Genomic DNA, 19993 nt, shown 5'->3' with positions numbered 1-19993 from the left:
ACTGCAACATAAAAATAGTCATGCATTTGTCTACCATGCTAGATACGTCCTCTGGCTCTGAAGATGAAGGTTCCGTGCAGGGCGATTCCCAGGGAACACCAACCTCAAGCCAAGGGAGTATAAATATGGAGCACTGGATCAGCCAAGCCATCCATGGTTCAACCACCTCTACCACTTCTTCATCCTCAACCCAAAGTGGTGGCAGTGGGGCTGCACATAGGCTAGCTGATGTTATGTCACAAACTCATATAGGTATGTATGGAACCCCCCCCCCTTTTTTTAAACATACAGTTCTTATTTGTTAATGAATTATATTTTTAGGTATTATTTTACAAAAATTTCAAAACACAAAGTAATTTTGAAGGAAAAACATCCCACTCTGGGAGAAACATCATAAATGCCTTTTCAAGGACACTCAACAGACATATATCAGTGCCAGGTGTGTTTTTAAGGTTGTCTCCCTTTCCTTTAACCTTGGAACACTATTTAGACCAGAAGTTCTTTGTTTCCTCCCCCACCCACCTTTTAAAACAATAGTTCTCTGATAATACTAATTGAAGGCCATGTTCTTTCAAAAAAGCCAGCAATGAGTGGAAGAGTTCCTTTCTTAAAGCGAAACTTTATCATGCAATATTAAAGATTTTTTTTAATACCAAACTGGCTAAATCAAATATTTAGTGACATGTTTGATTGGGGAGGGTACATGTTCTATCAAATGCATGAAATTATTAAATGTTCTAATCAAGACAGTTTCATGAGTTAAAAAACCATAACAAAATATAACTCTAAATTACAAGGCACATATTCCTACAGTTTGAAAATGTGTAACTAAAGAGAATTATGGGTTAGCATGACAGATTAAAGTCAACTAGTCTTTATATTTCTTAATTGGATCATAACTAGATATTTAGAGATGACCTTCTCCGTTTGATGGCATGGTGAAAAGATACCTATTAATGAAAGGCTTATGAGTAAATCAGTATGCTGGAAGAGAACACAAGTGCACGGATTGAAATAAGAACTGGACAGTTGTGATTTTGTATTTTCTACAGTCCAATAACTTCAGAATACAGTATTGCAGTATTAAAGCTTCCTATAAGCATATTTTTATCATATTACTCCATTTATGCTCTCCAACTTGCTTTCTACTAGCATATCAATTAATTCTGAGTGACACCTAATTTACAGATATTGATCTAACTGTTAGAAGTCATGATGGAATTGGTATACAGTATATTGCTAATAGCTTAGAGGAAAATATGATTTAGTTAAGAAAAGGGAGACCAACTAATGATCATTATTTTAATGAAGGTGGTGATATTTTTTGGTAATTGATAGACATTAAAAGTAAAATACAGAAAGTGGCAATATTAGCAGAAGAAAATTCTTACTGTTCATAGCTAATATTTGTATTAATGAGCTAGTTATATTTAAAAAGCTAAATTTGGATTAAGAAGAACTCTTCGTTTTGTGGCTAGAATCAAAAGGAGGAAATTCCAGTCCATAGCAGTGCCTTTTTTTTAATAAGGAAAAGCTAATTATAGAGTATTCTGTCCAGAATTTCAAAGTATAATCTGAATTGGCAAGATACAGCATACATTTTAGTTGACTCAGAAAGTTGTCCTTTTCAAAATGGAGGACATGGGGCAGGATAACACATTGCAGGGATAATGGGCATGGGATGCTATGAGAGCCACAGCCTAGAGGAAAGGTCCTTACAGAGGAAGGCATCTTCATTGGCATTGAAAGATCTTGCTTCCCAAGTTTCTGATTGTGAGACCTTGTTTCTGAATTTGGGCTCATAGGATGACATGAGATCATTGCCTGTGTATACAGTTCTGGAAGACTTCACTCTGCCATTTCTGGATTCGACCTCAGAAGCTGCACAAAAGTTCATGACCATGGACGTATCTCAGATAATCACAGGTCTGATTCAGGACAGTCATAATTTCCAGATGGAGCAATGGCAATTGAACATTATCCCTATCATGGTTAGATCATGCCCTGATATCCTTGAGACCCTCCTATGTCATCCTTCTCCACAGGGAGTGTTCCACCCCCCAGAGACTAATGGACTCAAATGGATTCCAAATGGAAGTGGGAGATATCACAGGGGTTTTGCTGTATGGCCTGTTGAAGCCTTGGCAACTACCTGGAATCAAAGAGTGGCCAAGTGCAGCCTTTCAGGATTTTCCTGAGCAGCCTCCCTTGAGCCATCATTCCTGATGGTCCCTGTCATTCATAGAGGAATTATGAGTTCTAAAAAGGGTTAATGGATGCCTGGGACATTGTTGGTGGAAAACGAGGAATAGTCATGGCTTAGAGCCTATTTCAGAATGGCAAAATAGCATTATTTCCCTGCCTTTATGCAGTATCACCCAGCAACCTTGCTCTGGACCTATGTCCCTTTCTGGACAAGAGGCTTGGGTGATCGTCTTCAGGGCCATCACTCGGGATTCTCTGCTGGACTTTGAGAGTGCCTGTAGGTTATTTGGATCCTGATGGGGCTACATGTCAGCTGCAAATGAATTGCCACCACCATGGAATGACGAGAAATGAGCTATGGGGCAGAGGTAGCATTGGTTCCACTTGTGGACAATCTATGGCAAGGGTGTGATGACAGTGGGTAGCCATCTTTCAATCTCCTTGAGTTCTCAATGGATTTTAATACTATCAGCCATGGTACCTCTTTTGGGGCCCCTGTTGTGACCACACCTGGGTGGCATGGTCTTGTGCGAATTTGACTCCTTCCTCCAAGGCCGGTCCTAATGAGTGTTAATAGGGAATGAGAGGTTCAGTCCACAGCTTCTCCTTTTTGGCATGTCAAAGGACTCGGGATTTGATGCTGGATTTTGAGAGTGCCTGTAGGTTATTTGGATCCCGATGGGGCTACATGTCAGCTGCAATGAATTGCCATCACCATGGAATCACGGGAAATGAGCTATGGGCAGAGGTAGCATTGGTTCCACTTGTGGACAATCTGTGGCAAGGGCGGGATGACAGTGGGTAGCCATCTTTCAATATCCTTGAGTTTCCAATGGCTTTTAATACTATCAGCCATGGTACCTCTTTTGGGCCCCCTGTTGTGACCACACCTGGGTGGCATGGTCTTGTGCGAGTTTGACTCCTTCCTCCAAGGCCGGTCCTAATGAGTGTTAATAGGGAATGAGAGGTTCAGTCCACAGCTTCTCCTTTTTGGCATGTCAAAGGACTCGGGATTTGATGCTGGATTTTGAGAGTGCCTGTAGGTTATTTGGATCCTGATGGGGCTACATGTCAGCTGCAACGAATTGCCATCACCATGGAATCACGGGAAATGAGCTATGGGCAGAGGTAGCATTGGTTCCACTTGTGGACAATCTATGGCAAGGGCGGGATGACAGTGGGTAGCCATCTTTCAATCTCCTTGAGTTCTCAATGGCTTTTAATACTATCAGCCATGGTACCTCTTTTGGGCCCCCTGTTGTGACCACACCTGGGTGGCATGGTCTTGTGCGAGTTTGACTCCTTCCTCCAAGGCCGGTCCTAATGAGTGTTAATAGGGAATGAGAGGTTCAGTCCACAGCTTCTCCTTTTTGGCATGTCAAAGGACTCGGGATTTGATGCTGGATTTTGAGAGTGCCTTTAGGTTATTTGGATCCCGATGGGGCTACATGTCAGCTGCAATGAATTGCCATCACCATGGAATCACGGGAAATGAGCTATGGGCAGAGGTAGCATTGGTTCCACTTGTGGACAATCTATGGCAAGGGCGGGATGACAGTGGGTAGCCATCTTTCAAACTCCTTGAGTTCTCAATGGCTTTTAATACTATCAGCCATGGTACCTCTTTTAGGGCCCCCTGTTGTGACCACACCTGGGTGGCATGGTCTTGTGCGAGTTTGACTCCTTCCTCCAAGGCCGGTCCTAATGAGTGTTAATAGGGAATGAGAGGTTCAGTCCACAGCTTCTCCTTTTTGGCATGTCAAAGGACTCGGGATTTGATGCTGGATTTTGAGAGTGCCTGTAGGTTATTTGGATCCTGATGGGGCTACATGTCAGCTGCAACGAATTGCCATCACCATGGAATCACGGGAAATGAGCTATGGGCAGAGGTAGCATTGGTTCCACTTGTGGACAATCTATGGCAAGGGCGGGATGACAGTGGGTAGCCATCTTTCAATCTCCTTGAGTTCTCAATGGCTTTTAATACTATCAGCCATGGTACCTCTTTTGGGCCCCCTGTTGTGACCACACCTGGGTGGCATGGTCTTGTGCGAGTTTGACTCCTTCCTCCAAGGCCGGTCCTAATGAGTGTTAATAGGGAATGAGAGGTTCAGTCCACAGCTTCTCCTTTTTGGCATGTCAAAGGACTCGGGATTCAATGCTGGATTTTGAGAGTGCCTGTAGGTTATTTGGATCCCAATGGGACTACATGTCAGCTGCAATGAATTGCCATCACCATGGAATCACGGGAAATGAGCTATGGGCAGAGGTAGCATTGGTTCCACTTGTGGACAATCTATGGCAAGGGCGGGATGACAGTGGGTAGCCATCTTTCAATCTCCTTGAGTTCTCAATGGCTTTTAATACTATCAGCCATGGTACCTCTTTTGGGCCCCCTGTTGTGACCACACCTGGGTGGCATGGTCTTGTGCGAGTTTGACTCCTTCCTCCAAGGCCGGTCCTAATGAGTGTTAATAGGGAATGAGAGGTTCAGTCCACAGCTTCTCCTTTTTGGCATGTCAAAGGACTCGGGATTTGATGCTGGATTTTGAGAGTGCCTGTAGGTTATTTGGATCCTGATGGGGCTACATGTCAGCTGCAACGAATTGCCATCACCATGGAATCACGGGAAATGAGCTATGGGCAGAGGTAGCATTGGTTCCACTTGTGGACAATCTATGGCAAGGGCGGGATGACAGTGGGTAGCCATCTTTCAATCTCCTTGAGTTCTCAATGGCTTTTAATACTATCAGCCATGGTACCTCTTTTGGGCCCCCTGTTGTGACCACACCTGGGTGGCATGGTCTTGTGCGAGTTTGACTCCTTCCTCCAAGGCCGGTCCTAATGAGTGTTAATAGGGAATGAGAGGTTCAGTCCACAGCTTCTCCTTTTTGGCATGTCAAAGGACTCGGGATTCAATGCTGGATTTTGAGAGTGCCTGTAGGTTATTTGGATCCCGATGGGACTACATGTCAGCTGCAATGAATTGCCATCACCATGGAATCACGGGAAATGAGCTATGGGCAGAGGTAGCATTGGTTCCACTTGTGGACAATCTATGGCAAGGGCGGGATGACAGTGGGTAGCCATCTTTCAATCTCCTTGAGTTCTCAATGGCTTTTAATACTATCAGCCATGGTACCGCTTTTGGGGCCCCTGTTGTGACCACACCTGGGTGGCATGGTCTTGTGCGAGTTTGACTCCTTCCTCCAAGGCCGGTCCTAATGAGTGTTAATAGGGAATGAGAGGTTCAGTCCACAGCTTCTCCTTTTTGGCATGTCAAAGGACTCGGGATTTGATGCTGGATTTTGAGAGTGCCTTTAGGTTATTTGGATCCTGATGGGGCTACATGTCAGCTGCAACGAATTGCCATCACCATGGAATCACGGGAAATGAGCTATGGGCAGAGGTAGCATTGGTTCCACTTGTGGACAATCTATGGCAAGGGCGGGATGACAGTGGGTAGCCATCTTTCAAACTCCTTGAGTTCTCAATGGCTTTTAATACTATCAGCCATGGTACCTCTTTTGGGCCCCCTGTTGTGACCACACCTGGGTGGCATGGTCTTGTGCGAGTTTGACTCCTTCCTCCAAGGCCGGTCCTAATGAATGTTAATAGGGAATGAGAGGTTCAGTCCACAGCTTCTCCTTTTTGGCATGTCAAAGGACTCGGGATTTGATGCTGGATTTTGAGAGGGCCTGTAGGTTATTTGGATCCTGATGGGGCTACATGTCAGCTGCAACGAATTGCCATCACCATGGAATCACGGGAAATGAGCTATGGGCAGAGGTAGCATTGGTTCCACTTGTGGACAATCTATGGCAAGGGCGGGATGACAGTGGGTAGCCATCTTTCAATCTCCTTGAGTTTCCAATGGCTTTTAATACTATCAGCCATGGTACCTCTTTTGGGCCCCCTGTTGTGACCACACCTGGGTGGCATGGTCTTGTGCGAGTTTGACTCCTTCCTCCAAGGCCGGTCCTAATGAGTGTTAATAGGGAATGAGAGGTTCAGTCCACAGCTTCTCCTTTTTGGCATGTCAAAGGACTCGGGATTCAATGCTGGATTTTGAGAGTGCCTGTAGGTTATTTGGATCCTGATGGGGCTACATGTCAGCTGCAACGAATTGCCATCACCATGGAATCACGGGAAATGAGCTATGGGCAGAGGTAGCATTGGTTCCACTTGTGGACAATCTATGGCAAGGGCGGGATGACAGTGGGTAGCCATCTTTCAAACTCCTTGAGTTCTCAATGGCTTTTAATACTATCAGCCATGGTACCTCTTTTGGGCCCCCTGTTGTGACCACACCTGGGTGGCATGGTCTTGTGCGAGTTTGACTCCTTCCTCCAAGGCCGGTCCTAATGAGTGTTAATAGGGAATGAGAGGTTCAGTCCACAGCTTCTCCTTTTTGGCATGTCAAAGGACTCGGGATTTGATGCTGGATTTTGAGAGTGCCTGTAGGTTATTTGGATCCTGATGGGGCTACATGTCAGCTGCAACGAATTGCCATCACCATGGAATCACGGGAAATGAGCTATGGGCAGAGGTAGCATTGGTTCCACTTGTGGACAATCTATGGCAAGGGCGGGATGACAGTGGGTAGCCATCTTTCAATCTCCTTGAGTTCTCAATGGCTTTTAATACTATCAGCCATGGTACCTCTTTTGGGCCCCCTGTTGTGACCACACCTGGGTGGCATGGTCTTGTGCGAGTTTGACTCCTTCCTCCAAGGCCGGTCCTAATGAGTGTTAATAGGGAATGAGTGGTTCAGTCCACAGCTTCTCCTTTTTGGCATGTCAAAGGACTCAGGATTCTCTGCAATGTTACCCCTTTTGGGTCCCCTGTTGTGACCACGTCTGGGTGGCATGGTCTTGTGCGAGTTTGACTCCTTCCTCCAAGGCCGGTCCTAATGAGTGTTAATAGGGAATGAGAGGTTCAGTCCACAGCTTCTCCTTTTTGGCATGTCAAAGGACTCGGGATTCTCTGCAATGTTACCCCTTTTGGGTCCCCTGTTGTGACCACGCCTGGGTGGCATGGTCTTGTGCGAGTTTGACTCCTTCCTTCCAGGCCGGTCCTAATGAGTGTTAATAGGGAATGAGAGGTTCAGTCCACAGCTTCTCCTTTTTGGCATGTCAAAGGACTCGGGATTCTCTGCAATGTTACCCCTTTTTGGTCCCCTGTTGTGACCACGCCTGGGTGGAATGGTCTTGTGCGAGTTTGACTCCTTCCTCCAAGGCCGGTCCTAATGAGTGTTAATAGGGAATGAGAGGTTCAGTCCACAGCTTCTCCTTTTTGGCATGTCAAAGGACTCGGGATTCTCTGCAATGTTACCCCTTTTGGGTCCCCTGTTGTGACCACGCCTGGGTGGAATGGTCTTGTGCGTGTTTGACTCCTTCCTCCAAGGCCGGTCCTAATGAGTGTTAATCGGGAATGAGAGGTTCAGTTCACAGCTTCTCCTTTTTGGCATGTCAAAGGACTCGGGATTCTCTGCAATGTTACCCCTTTTGGGTCCCCTGTTGTGACCACGCCTGGGTGGCATGGTCTTGTGCGAGTTTGACTCCTTCCTTCAAGGCCGGTCCTAATGAGTGTTAATAGGGAATGAGAGGTTCAGTCCACAGCTTCTCCTTTTTGGCATGTCAAAGGACTCGGGATTCTCTGCAATGTTACCCCTTTTGGGTCCCCTGTTGAGACCACGCCTGGGTGGAATGGTCTTGTGTGAGTTTGACTCCTTCCTCCAAGGCCGGTCCTAATGAGTGTTAATAGGGAATGAGAGGTTCAGTTCACAGCTTCTCCTTTTTGGCATGTCAAAGGACTCGGGATTCTCTGCAATGTTACCCCTTTTGGGTCCCCTGTTGTGACCACGCCTGGGTGGCATGGTCTTGTGCGAGTTTGACTCCTTCCTTCAAGGCCGGTCCTAATGAGTGTTAATAGGGAATGAGAGGTTCAGTCCACAGCTTCTCCTTTTTGGCATGTCAAAGGACTCGGGATTCTCTGCAATGTTACCCCTTTTGGGTCCCCTGTTGTGACCACGCCTGGGTGGAATGGTCTTGTGCGAGTTTGACTCCTTCCTCCAAGGCCGGTCCTAATGAGTGTTAATCGGGAATGAGAGGTTCAGTCCATATCTTCTCCTTCTGTCAAAGTGCTTGGGATTCCCTTCCATTCCTTTTAAACACCTACATCAATAATCTGACCATCAGCTTTACACCAACACTCCTGGTGATCCAACTGGTACTGCTGGCCTCTCTAGTATCTGGTGCTTGTAGTGGTCTGGAAAGGGCACCACAAACTTTGACTGATAGGAAGACCAAGTTGCTTTGGAATAATGGAGCTTCTAGCTCCGGTACTTTGACACTTTTATTTCAAAGTTCCGGAGACCAGAGATACCCCAGAGACTAATGGACTCAAATGAGTTCCAAATGGAAGTGGGAGATATCACAGGGGTTTTGCTGTATGGTCTTTTGAAGCCTTGGCAACTACCTGGAATCAAAGAGTGGCCAAGTGCAGCCTTTCAGGATTGTGCCTGAGCAGCCTCCCTTGAGCCATCATTCCTGATGGTCCCTGTCATTCATAGAGGAATTATGAGTTCTAAAAAGGGTTAATGGATGCCTGGGACATTGTTGGTGGAAAACGAGGATTTGTCATGGCTTAGAGCCTATTTCAGGATGGCAAGAATGGCAAAATAGCATTATTTCCCTGCCTTTATGCAGTATCACCCAGCAACCTTGCTCTGGACCTATGTTCCTTTCTGGACAAGAGGCTTGGGTGATCATTGCAGAGGATTTTGTTCAATACCTAATAGACAAATCACTTGGATTCATTCTAGTTAGAACCCATGCCTGGTATTTAAATTGCCTGGGGAAAGGACTTGCTTGGTCATTTGGGAACAATTCAGTCCTGTTGGATTTGGTTCTCATAAGGTCAGTGCAAACCTGGCATCATTTATAAATTAGATCCTTGTCCCACCTGGTTAGTAAAAGTTTCCAGGACAATGACTAGAAGGTCAGTCCAGGCAGGAATGAGACCCACTTCTCACTGCAGGAGGGCACATTCCCAAACCCATTTAAGAAGAGCTTGGTTTGGCCCCTCCACCTATCTGGTCAAAGTCTGTCCAGTCTATATATAAGGTGAAATATTTTGTCATTTTAGAAGATCCTGGATGAAATGGATTCCTTCCAGTCAACTATCAGGTCCATTTATGGGACAGAAACTGCACTCGTTGCACTTGTGGATGATCTATGGCAAAGGCCGGATGATAGTATACATCAATCGTCACTTTCCTTCATTTCTCAGTGGCTTTTGATACCATCAGCCATGCGGCAATCAATTGAATTTAGGCTGCACAGGACCATCTTGTACGTGTTCGATTCCTTTCTCCAAGGCCAATACTAATGAGTGTTAATAGGGAATGAGAGGTTCAGTCCACAGCTTCTCCTTTTTGGCATGTCAAAGGGCTCGGGATTCTCTGCTGGATTCTGAGAGTGCTTGTAGGTTTTGGGGATCTTGATGGGGCCCAACATCAGCTGCAGATCATTGCCACCACCATGGAATGAGGGGAAATGAGCTATGGGGCAGAAGTAGCATTGGTTGCACTTGTGGATGATCTATGGCAAAGGCCGGATGATAGTGGGTAGCGATCTTTCAATCTCCTTGACTTCTCAGTGGCTTTTAATACTATCAGCCATGGTACCCCTTTTGGGCCACCTGTTGAGACCACGCCTGGGTGGAATGGTCTTGTGTGAGTTTGACTCCTTCCTCCAAGGCCGGTCCTAATGAGTGTTAATAGGGAATGAGAGGTTCAGTTCACAGCTTCTCCTTTTTGGCATGTCAAAGGACTCGGGATTCTCTGCAATGTTACCCCTTTTGGGTCCCCTGTTGTGACCACGCCTGGGTGGCATGGTCTTGTGCGAGTTTGACTCCTTCCTCCAAGGCCGGTCCTAATGAGTGTTAATAGGGAATGAGAGGTTCAGTCCACAGCTTCTCCTTTTTGGCATGTCAAAGGACTCGGGATTCTCTGCAATGTTACCCCTTTTGGGTCCCCTGTTGTGACCACGCCTGGGTGGAATGGTCTTGTGCGTGTTTGACTCCTTCCTCCAAGGCCGGTCCTAATGAGTGTTAATCGGGAATGAGAGGTTCAGTTCACAGCTTCTCCTTTTTGGCATGTCAAAGGACTCGGGATTCTCTGCAATGTTACCCCTTTTGGGTCCCCTGTTGTGACCACGCCTGGGTGGCATGGTCTTGTGCGAGTTTGACTCCTTCCTTCAAGGCCGGTCCTAATGAGTGTTAATAGGGAATGAGAGGTTCAGTCCACAGCTTCTCCTTTTTGGCATGTCAAAGGACTCGGGATTCTCTGCAATGTTACCCCTTTTGGGTCCCCTGTTGAGACCACGCCTGGGTGGAATGGTCTTGTGTGAGTTTGACTCCTTCCTCCAAGGCCGGTCCTAATGAGTGTTAATAGGGAATGAGAGGTTCAGTTCACAGCTTCTCCTTTTTGGCATGTCAAAGGACTCGGGATTCTCTGCAATGTTACCCCTTTTGGGTCCCCTGTTGTGACCACGCCTGGGTGGCATGGTCTTGTGCGAGTTTGACTCCTTCCTTCAAGGCCGGTCCTAATGAGTGTTAATAGGGAATGAGAGGTTCAGTCCACAGCTTCTCCTTTTTGGCATGTCAAAGGACTCGGGATTCTCTGCAATGTTACCCCTTTTGGGTCCCCTGTTGTGACCACGCCTGGGTGGAATGGTCTTGTGCGTGTTTGACTCCTTCCTCCAAGGCCGGTCCTAATGAGTGTTAATCGGGAATGAGAGGTTCAGTCCACATCTTCTCCTTCTGTCAAAGTGCTTGGGATTCCCTTCCATTCCTTTTAAACACCTACATCAATATGCTGACCATCAGCTTTACACCAACACTCCTGGTGATCCAACTGGTACTGCTGGCCTCTCTAGTATCTGGTGCTTGTAGTGGTCTGGAAAGGGCACCACAAACTTTGACTGATAGGAAGACCAAGTTGCTTTGGAATAATGGAGCTTCTAGTTCCGGTACTTTGACACTTTTATTTCAAAGTTCCGGAGACCAGAGATACCCCAGAGACTAATGGACTCAAATGAGTTCCAAATGGAAGTGGGAGATATCACAGGGGTTTTGCTGTATGGTCTTTTGAAGCCTTGGCAACTACCTGGAATCAAAGAGTGGCCAAATGCAGCCTTTCAGGATTGTGCCTGAGCAGCCTCCCTTGAGCTATCATTCCTGATGGTGCCTGTCATTCATAGAGGAATTGTGAATTTTAAAAATGGTTAATGGATGCTTTGTTACATTGTTGGTGGAAAATGAGGAATGGGGCATGGCTTAGAGCCTATTTCAGGATGGCAAGAATGGCAAAACAGCATTATTTCCCTGCCTATATGGTATCTGCAGTATCACCCAGCATCCTTGCTCTGGACCTATGTCCCTTCCTGGACAAGAGGCTTGGGTGATCATCTTCAGGGCCATTGTTCAATACCTAATGGACAAATCACTCGGATTCATTCTAGTTGGAACCCATGCCTGGTATTTAAAATGCCTGGGGAAAGGATGGCTTTTGATATCATCAACTATGGCATCATTTGGGGTGGTCATCTGTTGAATTTGGGCTGGACACGATGGGTGCAGGTTCGACTTCTTTCTCCAAAATAAGTGTTAATAGGGAATGAGAGGTTCAGCCCATAGCTTCTCCCTTTTGCCTAGAGATATCTGGAAGCTTCAGTGAGTGCACAATTCAGGTTTGTGGGAATTTCATGGGATCCATTGGATGTTCCAATTTATATCACTGCCTGCAAACTTGCATTGGCATAATTGATAGAAGTAGCACTGGTTGTACTTGTGGATGATCTATGGCAATGGCAGGATGATGGTGTACATCCATCTTTGTTCTCCAGCAGCCTTTAATACCATCAACCATTATATTTTTGGGATCAGCTATTGGTCCTGTGGCTGGGTGGCACAGTTTGGCTCCTTGACTCAAGATCGGTCCCAATCGATGTTGATAGGGAAATAGAGAGATCAGTGGCATGCCATAGGGCTTGGCTCTCTCCACTCCTTTTTAACATCTACATGAAGCTGGGCGAGATAGATCTTCATACAGAAAATAGCATGCATCATAATTCTTATGATATAGTATCTGATGATACTCAACTTTGTATCTCCATCCCTAGTGATCTTACTGCTGCCCTTTCATAGTGACTGGCAGTTTGGATGGGGGAACAACAGACTTTGGCTGAACCCTCATAAGACTGAATGACTCTGAGTGCAACTGTGGACCCAGTTCACAGCTTTGGGGTCCCTTTAGACTCACAAGTCCTGCCCCAAAGAGCAGATGGCAGTCATGGCTAAGAGAACCTTTGCACAGCTTCAGGTTGTGCATCTCTGGCAGAGTTTCCTGGATCAGGAGTGGGCTCTGCACTCAGGTTGTCACACAGCTGAAAAAAGCAATTTCAGAAGCAAGGTCTCACTATCGGAAACTTGGTGGCATGGCCAAAAGAAATTTTTGAACTGCCACCAATCCTCCTTTCTCTTGCAGCTTGGTTACGCCAAACCCTAAACCCACCTGGACTGATTTCTGGGAGGGAAACTTTGACCTCTTGGATCACCAGGTCTCAGTAATGCATGCCAGATCAGCTTGTTCCTCCCTAATATGAATGCAAATAACAAAGCCTTATGATTCACCAACCTGGTGTTCAGCAGCAGCAACTGAATGTCCAGTTGCTGCTCCAGGACTGCTGTCTAGAGTCTGGGCCTAAGCTGAGAGAGCAGGATCATGCCAATGGTCTTAAGCAGTGGTGGCGTTTTCTGCAACAACTTTCCCTTTGGCTCCCATCTATATCCCATTTATACTAAAATTACTATGTAAAAAAATGAAGTGAAAACTTTATTCTGAGTGTGTCCTGAAACTAAATGCCCCTGTATATGATACAAAGCATAACTGCTGTTAATTGGCACTAAAGTTTGAATTTCAAGTAGGTTGAAGCAATTTTTTTTCTCCTGGAGGTTTTGGATGCCAAATGGAAACAGCTCAAGAGCTTCATTTATCTCAGTGCCTTCTTAAAGATATATTACCCCTTTATGTGCAATTTTTGTTTGCAGATTGATAAAGGTGAGGGCTAGATACCACAACCTTCAAAAGAATGTTATCTTTCTTGGCAGGCACTGGACTTTGTGTCAAGCAAGCTAAATAACAAGAGGTGTTAACCAAAAAGCAACTCCCCCCCCCCAAACCTGGACGCTTCTTCCTAATGTAACAGATCCTCTTGTAATCCTCCTACAGTTTTGCCAAGTTGCAAAATCCCATTTCTTTCTAGTGTGTTCTCTGTTTATGTAGATGAACCAGAAAGAACTGCAAAGAGTAGGTGGCTGTTGCTTAACCCTGTTGCATCTATCAAACGTCCTTTGAAATTTATTTCTGCTTCCCCTTAAGGTGGCTTAGAAGCAAAATCAATTGCAGAAACAATTAACTACTTTTGAGAGCGAAGGCTTTGTCCTTTCCCACTGGACTTCTCTCAGGTGGTTTTCTGTGCCATCAGCAATGCTGGTAAACGAAGAGTTTGCTGTGATTAGGTTACCCCCGAGATGGTTTTCATGTAACGATTTTACTACGTGGAGTGCTTATCATCTTAGAGCCTCAGATGACAAAATAGATACTCCATTTACCAAAACTGCTCCTTGATTAAGCTCAATAACAATTATTCCTAATGGTTTCAGCTTGGTGTTGGTGCACAACACCAATCTCTTCTCGAAGGATGGTGCTTCTGATCGTTGAAGCTTTTGAACAGAAAATTCGTTAGAAGCTGAGATTGGTTACTCTCCTGCATAATAACTTCTCTTCACTATAATTTGTGATTTTTATAAGAAGGAGCGTGTAACAATTGGCACAACAGTACAAATGGAAGAGTGGCCTGAAAACAAGAATAAATGTCAAAAGCATGTTGAGCTACTGTACAGAAAGCTGTGAAAGGAAAGATTAAATTGAGGATTGTCTGCTGATGTCAGAATGCTGGCTATTGATTCAGCGTTGCAAATGGAAGATGTATAGTGGAAAAGAACGGATGTAGGAACTGTGTCTGAAAATGGAGAAGTAGCAAATTGCTATGTTACTAATCAATTTATGATGGGCCACTCACCATATGAATAATTTTAACAAGATTTTCGTATTGATCCAGGGCTTAATGCCATTTAAAAAAAAAACCTCTAAAAACACAAACTCTAAAAAGAAAGTATAGTATAGAGCTTAGCTCTTTCTACATCCATGTGGAAATAGCTTCCAGTGATTTATATTTGTTCCCACTTATGTGTACTTGGATGGCGTGATGGCGCAGCGGTTAAGACAATAGGCTTGGCTGCTAGAAAAAAGATGACTGTTATGGAGAGTCAATTGCCATGCAGTTGGGTGGGGTCCCATTACTCGCCCCAGTTCCTGCCAACCTAGCAGTTTGAAAGCATACAAATGCTAGCAGCTAAATAGGTACCACTTCAGTGGGGAAATTTACTGGGTTCTTTATTTTCATGCTGGTTACATGATGGTGGAAGCATTTCCCAAACAATGCAGCCTCCCTTGATTGAGAATCTGACAGTTGGGCACAACGTTACAAGATTGAATGGCTCCAAGTGCAATGGATCCAATTCACAACTTTGGGAACAGACACTAGGCTTGTCTGCTGGAAAGTGGACTCAGTTCACAACTTTGGGGTTCTTTTGGACTCACAATTCCTTTTCAAAAGAATAGATGGCAGTCGTGGCTAGCAGAAACTTTGCACAGCTTCAAGTTGTGCATCTCTGGCAGAGTTTCCTGGATCAGGAGTGGGCTCTGTATTCAAGTTGCTATCTTGGAAGTAGCAGCACAACAGTTAAGATACTAGGCATCTACGGACCATACTGGCTTCTTCAGCTAGAAAACTGGAAAGAAGCTCTACCCCCTAGAGTCAAATACAACTTGGCAGGGACACCTTTATCTAGTTTCAACATAAAATTTCGTGGATTAATGGAATCAAAGTTCATCAGTCATAAAACTGAATGAAAGGGGGTATTTTTAAATTGGTGGCTTTCGTGGAAGGAATTGTATAGTCCTAAAATACTATTCAAAAATTCTTGAATAAATTAATTGGAGACTTTAACTTTTTTCCTTTTTTCAGAAAATCATTCTGCCCCTCCAGATGTTACTACTTACACCTCCGAACACTCAATACAAGTGGAAAGACCACAGGGTTCAACATCAAGAGCGGCTCCAAAATATGGAAATGCTGAACTTATGGAAACTGGTGATGGTATGTCTAGTAAAAGGGAAGAAGGTAGGCATAGACTCCAGAAAGGAAAGTTTGGCCAGATAGATAGTGTAGCAGAGGTATTCCTGTTCATTTATATGTACAGGAAAAGGGAATTAATTAATTGGTGTTTAAAAAGTTTTAATTAGCAAGAATTTAAACTTCTGCATGACTGAAGACTAGAAAAGTAAGATTCTGAAGACAAGAAAAAGTAAGATTGAGGTGTTTTGTATCTGTGTAGGTTCAAGTAGGATAACTGGTAGCTCCAGAAGTATCCAGAAGAATGAGCCATGAAAGTAAAGTATTAAAATTTGACATGATATAACAAGTCTTGCTTGTTCTAAGCCTATTTGAAGTGACATTTTTCTTGAAGAGTTACTAGTTCTCCTGGCCATTCTGTTTGAGAAGGGCATTCATCTATCTGTTTATTTAATCACAGTGAAGTTTAACTATAGGATTCTTCCCGACTTGTGACTGGTTATTTACCAGTTGGACAGAGATTTTTCAGGGCTATCAAGATGCTTCCTGTATACCATTATTTAATTTGATTTTTAAAGTTTGAATTCAGATTGGTATGTTTTTGTTCTCTACCTAGAATTGGTAGACATAATCGCCCCTTCAATGCTTTTGATGATTTATTTTCCTGCAGGAGTTCCAGTAAGCAGCAGAGTGTCTGCCAAAATCCAGCAGCTAGTCAATACTCTGAAACGACCCAAGCGTCCACCACTGCGAGAGTTCTTCGTGGATGATTTCGAAGAATTACTGGAAGGTAACACAGTTTGACTTCCATGCATGTATTTTGGGTGGGCCTGATAAAATTACTCATTTCTTGTGCCAGAAGAAAAAATGTCCCAATAAAATTTTCTTGGATTTTGTGTTTAGTTCTGGAGTCCTAGTGGCGCTATGATTAAAATGGAGTAATGCAGGCAAACTGTCCCCACATCCTGGAATTCAATCCTCCGGGGCTTAATTTAACCCTTCCATTCTTTCTGTAAAATAAAAAAGATTTTTGGAGGCAATATGCAAATTATGCTTTTACATAGTAAAAATAAGCTTAAATGCTATTGCTATTTGATGATGTGATGACAAAGAACTTCATTGTCCTACGACATGCTGCATATAATTAATAACTGCTACTCACTTCCTTTGTTTAGATTAGTTGGGAAAGAGAGCATTATTCAATATTATTTTTTGTAAACTACATTCTTTAACCATACTGTTCTTACATGGCTATCAGTTTGAACATCTGGATATCTCTGAAGGATCTTTGAGGGACAAATGGACCTCCAAATTGGAAAAGTCATGGTTATTGTAAATATTAAAGTAGAAGAAGAAACATGATTGAGAAAAGGCTTGCCAACAATATGTTCTCTAAAATCCAATCATTATTTATTGCAACATCTCAAACAGGCCGGGTAGACCCATAGGATTATAAGTTTTCTCTCTCTTTAGTTTAGTACAGAATTAAATGAAGTAACACCCTCTCACATTTGTAAGTTCAACAACCAGATCCAAACCAACCAAAGCCAGAAGGAGCTCAGATGTTGGCGATGCGTGGGGAGCAGCTGGGCGTGGTTACGAATTGGCCACCTTCACTTGAAGCTGCATTGCAACGATGGGGAACAATTTCTCCCAAAGCTCCTTGTTTGACCACTATGGATACCAATGGAAAACCACTATATATTCTCACTTACGGTCAGCAATCATTTTTTTCCTCTTTTGAGAAAAGAAATATAATAGAATGCTGAAAATCTTCTCATGTTTTTAAATGTTAAATATTAGTAGTTTGAAAGGATTAAAATGTGAGTAAATAGGTATCACTTCAGTTTGAAGGTAACAGCGTGTTCTGGGCATCTTGATGTACAGTCATGCTGGCCACATAACCATGGAAGTGTCTTTGAAAAATATAGACTCTCTCAGCTGAGAAATGGAGAGGACCACTGACCCCTAAAATTGGACATAACTGAACAGGAAAACCATTACCTTTAAATATGATAATTTCTTAGGGGGGTTATCCATACAAATTATAGGGACCCAGCTTGACTGAACTGAATGGAATCCCTTGAAGAGTTTATTCAACAGAGAAGGTGGTAACTAAATGGTTGTGTTCATGTTTGAAATGGAACAGTGGTAGCTCGGTACTCATCGTTAATTGGTTCCAGAAGATGCAATGACCACCAAAAATGATAAGTACCAACCAAAATTGTCCCATTAGGAGTAATGTAATGAATCATAAGGCAGGCGACCTCAACAAATTCTAGTTTGAGTACCAAACAAATGATGATACCAAGACAAAATGTTCACATCAGAATGTATCAAGTACCAAATTTGATGAGTTTCAGTTGAGTTCCAAGAATACATCTTTGAATTTTCGTGTTCAAGTGAGTCATCTCCATTTGTAGCAATAACAGGAATAAAAATCAGGGGACTATGTGGTTTAGAGTTGATAGCATTCATCAGGAATAATAGTTTGGATCAATATTGGCAGTTCCATTCCTTCTTGAAGATGACATCTTCTTACGCATGTAGCATTAACAGCATTTATTCATCAATTTTTTTGCCCTAGGGAAATAAGTTAATTTCAGATGACAGCTGTCCTTGCTTTCTTGAAGAAGAGAGTTTGTATGAGCATATTCCTCACATAATGTTTTCTGTTTATATATTTGAATTCAGAAATAATTTAAGAGGGCCATTTTGCACCACTCCTAAAGTAATTCTCTTTCTCTCTCTACGTAATATATGTTTCATCATTCTCAGTCTGAGATGTACACCTACACATTCTGGTTGTGTAGCCCATGAATTCAGGGGCCTGTGTCAAGAGGGTGTGGGGCAGAGTAATTCAGATTAAAACAATCCATCCACCTTTCAATGCTGTTTGATATCAGTTGGGCATACTTGCATACAATGCCACCTTATAATAACTATTTCTGTACATTGTTAAGAGTGTGAGAAGCACTCAGTTACTGCAGTGTCTATGTGGTGGAAAGTATATTGTGATGCTGAAAAAAATGTACAATTATTTGCAGCTGATTTTTGTCAAAATTCTGAACTGATACGCATACATTTGGTAAGACTTTTCTGGCTTGCTGTGGCTAAGTTAGTGGTGTGCGGTGCTGAAAATCCTACTGTTCATGATATAATCCTAATTTTGTGGTTTGCTTTTCTGTCGGCATACCTCTCTGCCACAAGCTGACAGCTTTTACACCCAACGTATTCATGACTAATGGAGCAGAACCCTGGCAAAACATTTGCCAAGTTTTAAAGAAGTATCTATACCAATGCTTTCCAAAGTCCCCTTTTCCCACTCATATTATTATGAGCATATTATTAATGAAGCACATTTTTTCAGGGATGTATCCAATGGATTTTAATGGTATCTTCTGCGATTGGGTAATAAAATTATGCCCACTTCAGAAATGCTTTAGAATAAATCCTTTCAACCTCACACTGAAAGGTGGAAAAAGTCAGGTTGCTTAAGATATGAATAGCTTCTTTTGAATCATGTTCAATATGTCTTTAGCCATAAATAAATATACATAAGGAAGTAGCCTTCAAACAATATTTTTCCCTTTATTGTTGATTTGAGAGATAGTAAATCAAAAAGTAAAATTTTGATTTACTACTTTGATTTCCATTAAGCTACAAAGAGACAATTGTTGCTTGTTTCAGATAAGAATATGTATGAATTAGATATGGAAATGCATGTAAATTTTCAATAAAATGCTTTGTCTGTGCAAGTGACATTCAGTTGCAAATGTCAGCAAGGTCACACCACACATTAGGAAAGGGAACATAGTTGGCCGCACAAGTGGGAGATAGATTTTTGTTATCTGGCAAGGTTCACAAACATGCTTGACTAGTTAATCAAAGTACAGACAGTCGTCAACCTATGACCCCAGTAGAGCCTGGAATTTACATTGCAAGTCATGATAGTGGTAACTCAAGGTACTTGCATGACCAATCTGATTTTATGACCTTTTTTTGTGGTGGTCATAAAACAAGCATAGTGATTATAAAACAAACATGGTGCTCATAAGGGTAAAATGGCAGTCATAAAACAAAAAAATTCAACCCTATGAACATTTTTTTGGGGAAACCAAAAAATAGTAAATTGTGGTCATGTGATGGAGAAATGCTGCAACCAGTCATTTGTGAAGTGCCTAATATGTGGTCTTGAGACTGCTGGGGGAGTGAGCACTGTTGAAACTCTAGAACTGGGAAATAAGTGCCTTTTTCAGGTCTATTGTAACTTCAAATGATCACGGACTAACTGCCAATTAAGCAAGAACTACCTCTAAGCCATGTTTTGAACTTGCCATTGCTCAACTTATACTGAACCATCATATTGCCATCAAATATGTTTTGTGTAAAGCTGGTTGTTTGTCTTTTGATATACTTTCCTTGAATGTATTTCTGTCTATGCTTATACCACTATTCTGTACTTTAATTAAATCAGAGGGATTCAAAATGGATTGCTTTCTGGTTTGTTTCCAAATTCCTTG

At 43.2% G+C, this 19993-nt stretch overlaps 1 protein-coding gene across 4 annotated transcripts in view; it reads left to right on the top strand.

The window, feature by feature from the left end:
- DIP2C (DIP2 acetate--CoA ligase C (putative)) overlaps positions 1 to 19993 on the top strand; it is a 361956-nt gene that overhangs the window by 253521 nt on the left and 88442 nt on the right. For 3 of the 4 annotated variants that reach the window (XM_014061648.2, XM_014061647.2, XM_014061651.2), the window contains 4 exons: positions 43 to 252; positions 15363 to 15494; positions 16141 to 16260; positions 16989 to 17186. In XM_014061648.2, the coding sequence (XP_013917123.1) occupies positions 43 to 252; positions 15363 to 15494; positions 16141 to 16260; positions 16989 to 17186 (660 nt within the window). Of the gene's footprint in view, positions 1 to 42; positions 253 to 15362; positions 15519 to 16140; positions 16261 to 16988; positions 17187 to 19993 lie in introns of all 4 variants that reach the window. The other variant, XM_087712511.1, reaches the window with a different exon arrangement.

Source organism: Thamnophis sirtalis, unplaced genomic scaffold (assembly GCF_051295495.1).
Source record: "Thamnophis sirtalis isolate CommonGarterSnake01/CBP01778 unplaced genomic scaffold, rThaSir2_p1.2 scaffold_4, whole genome shotgun sequence".
Taxonomy (NCBI): domain Eukaryota; kingdom Metazoa; phylum Chordata; class Lepidosauria; order Squamata; family Natricidae; genus Thamnophis; species Thamnophis sirtalis.
Note: the sequence above shows the minus strand (reverse complement) of the source record. Positions and strands in the feature narration are given on the sequence as shown.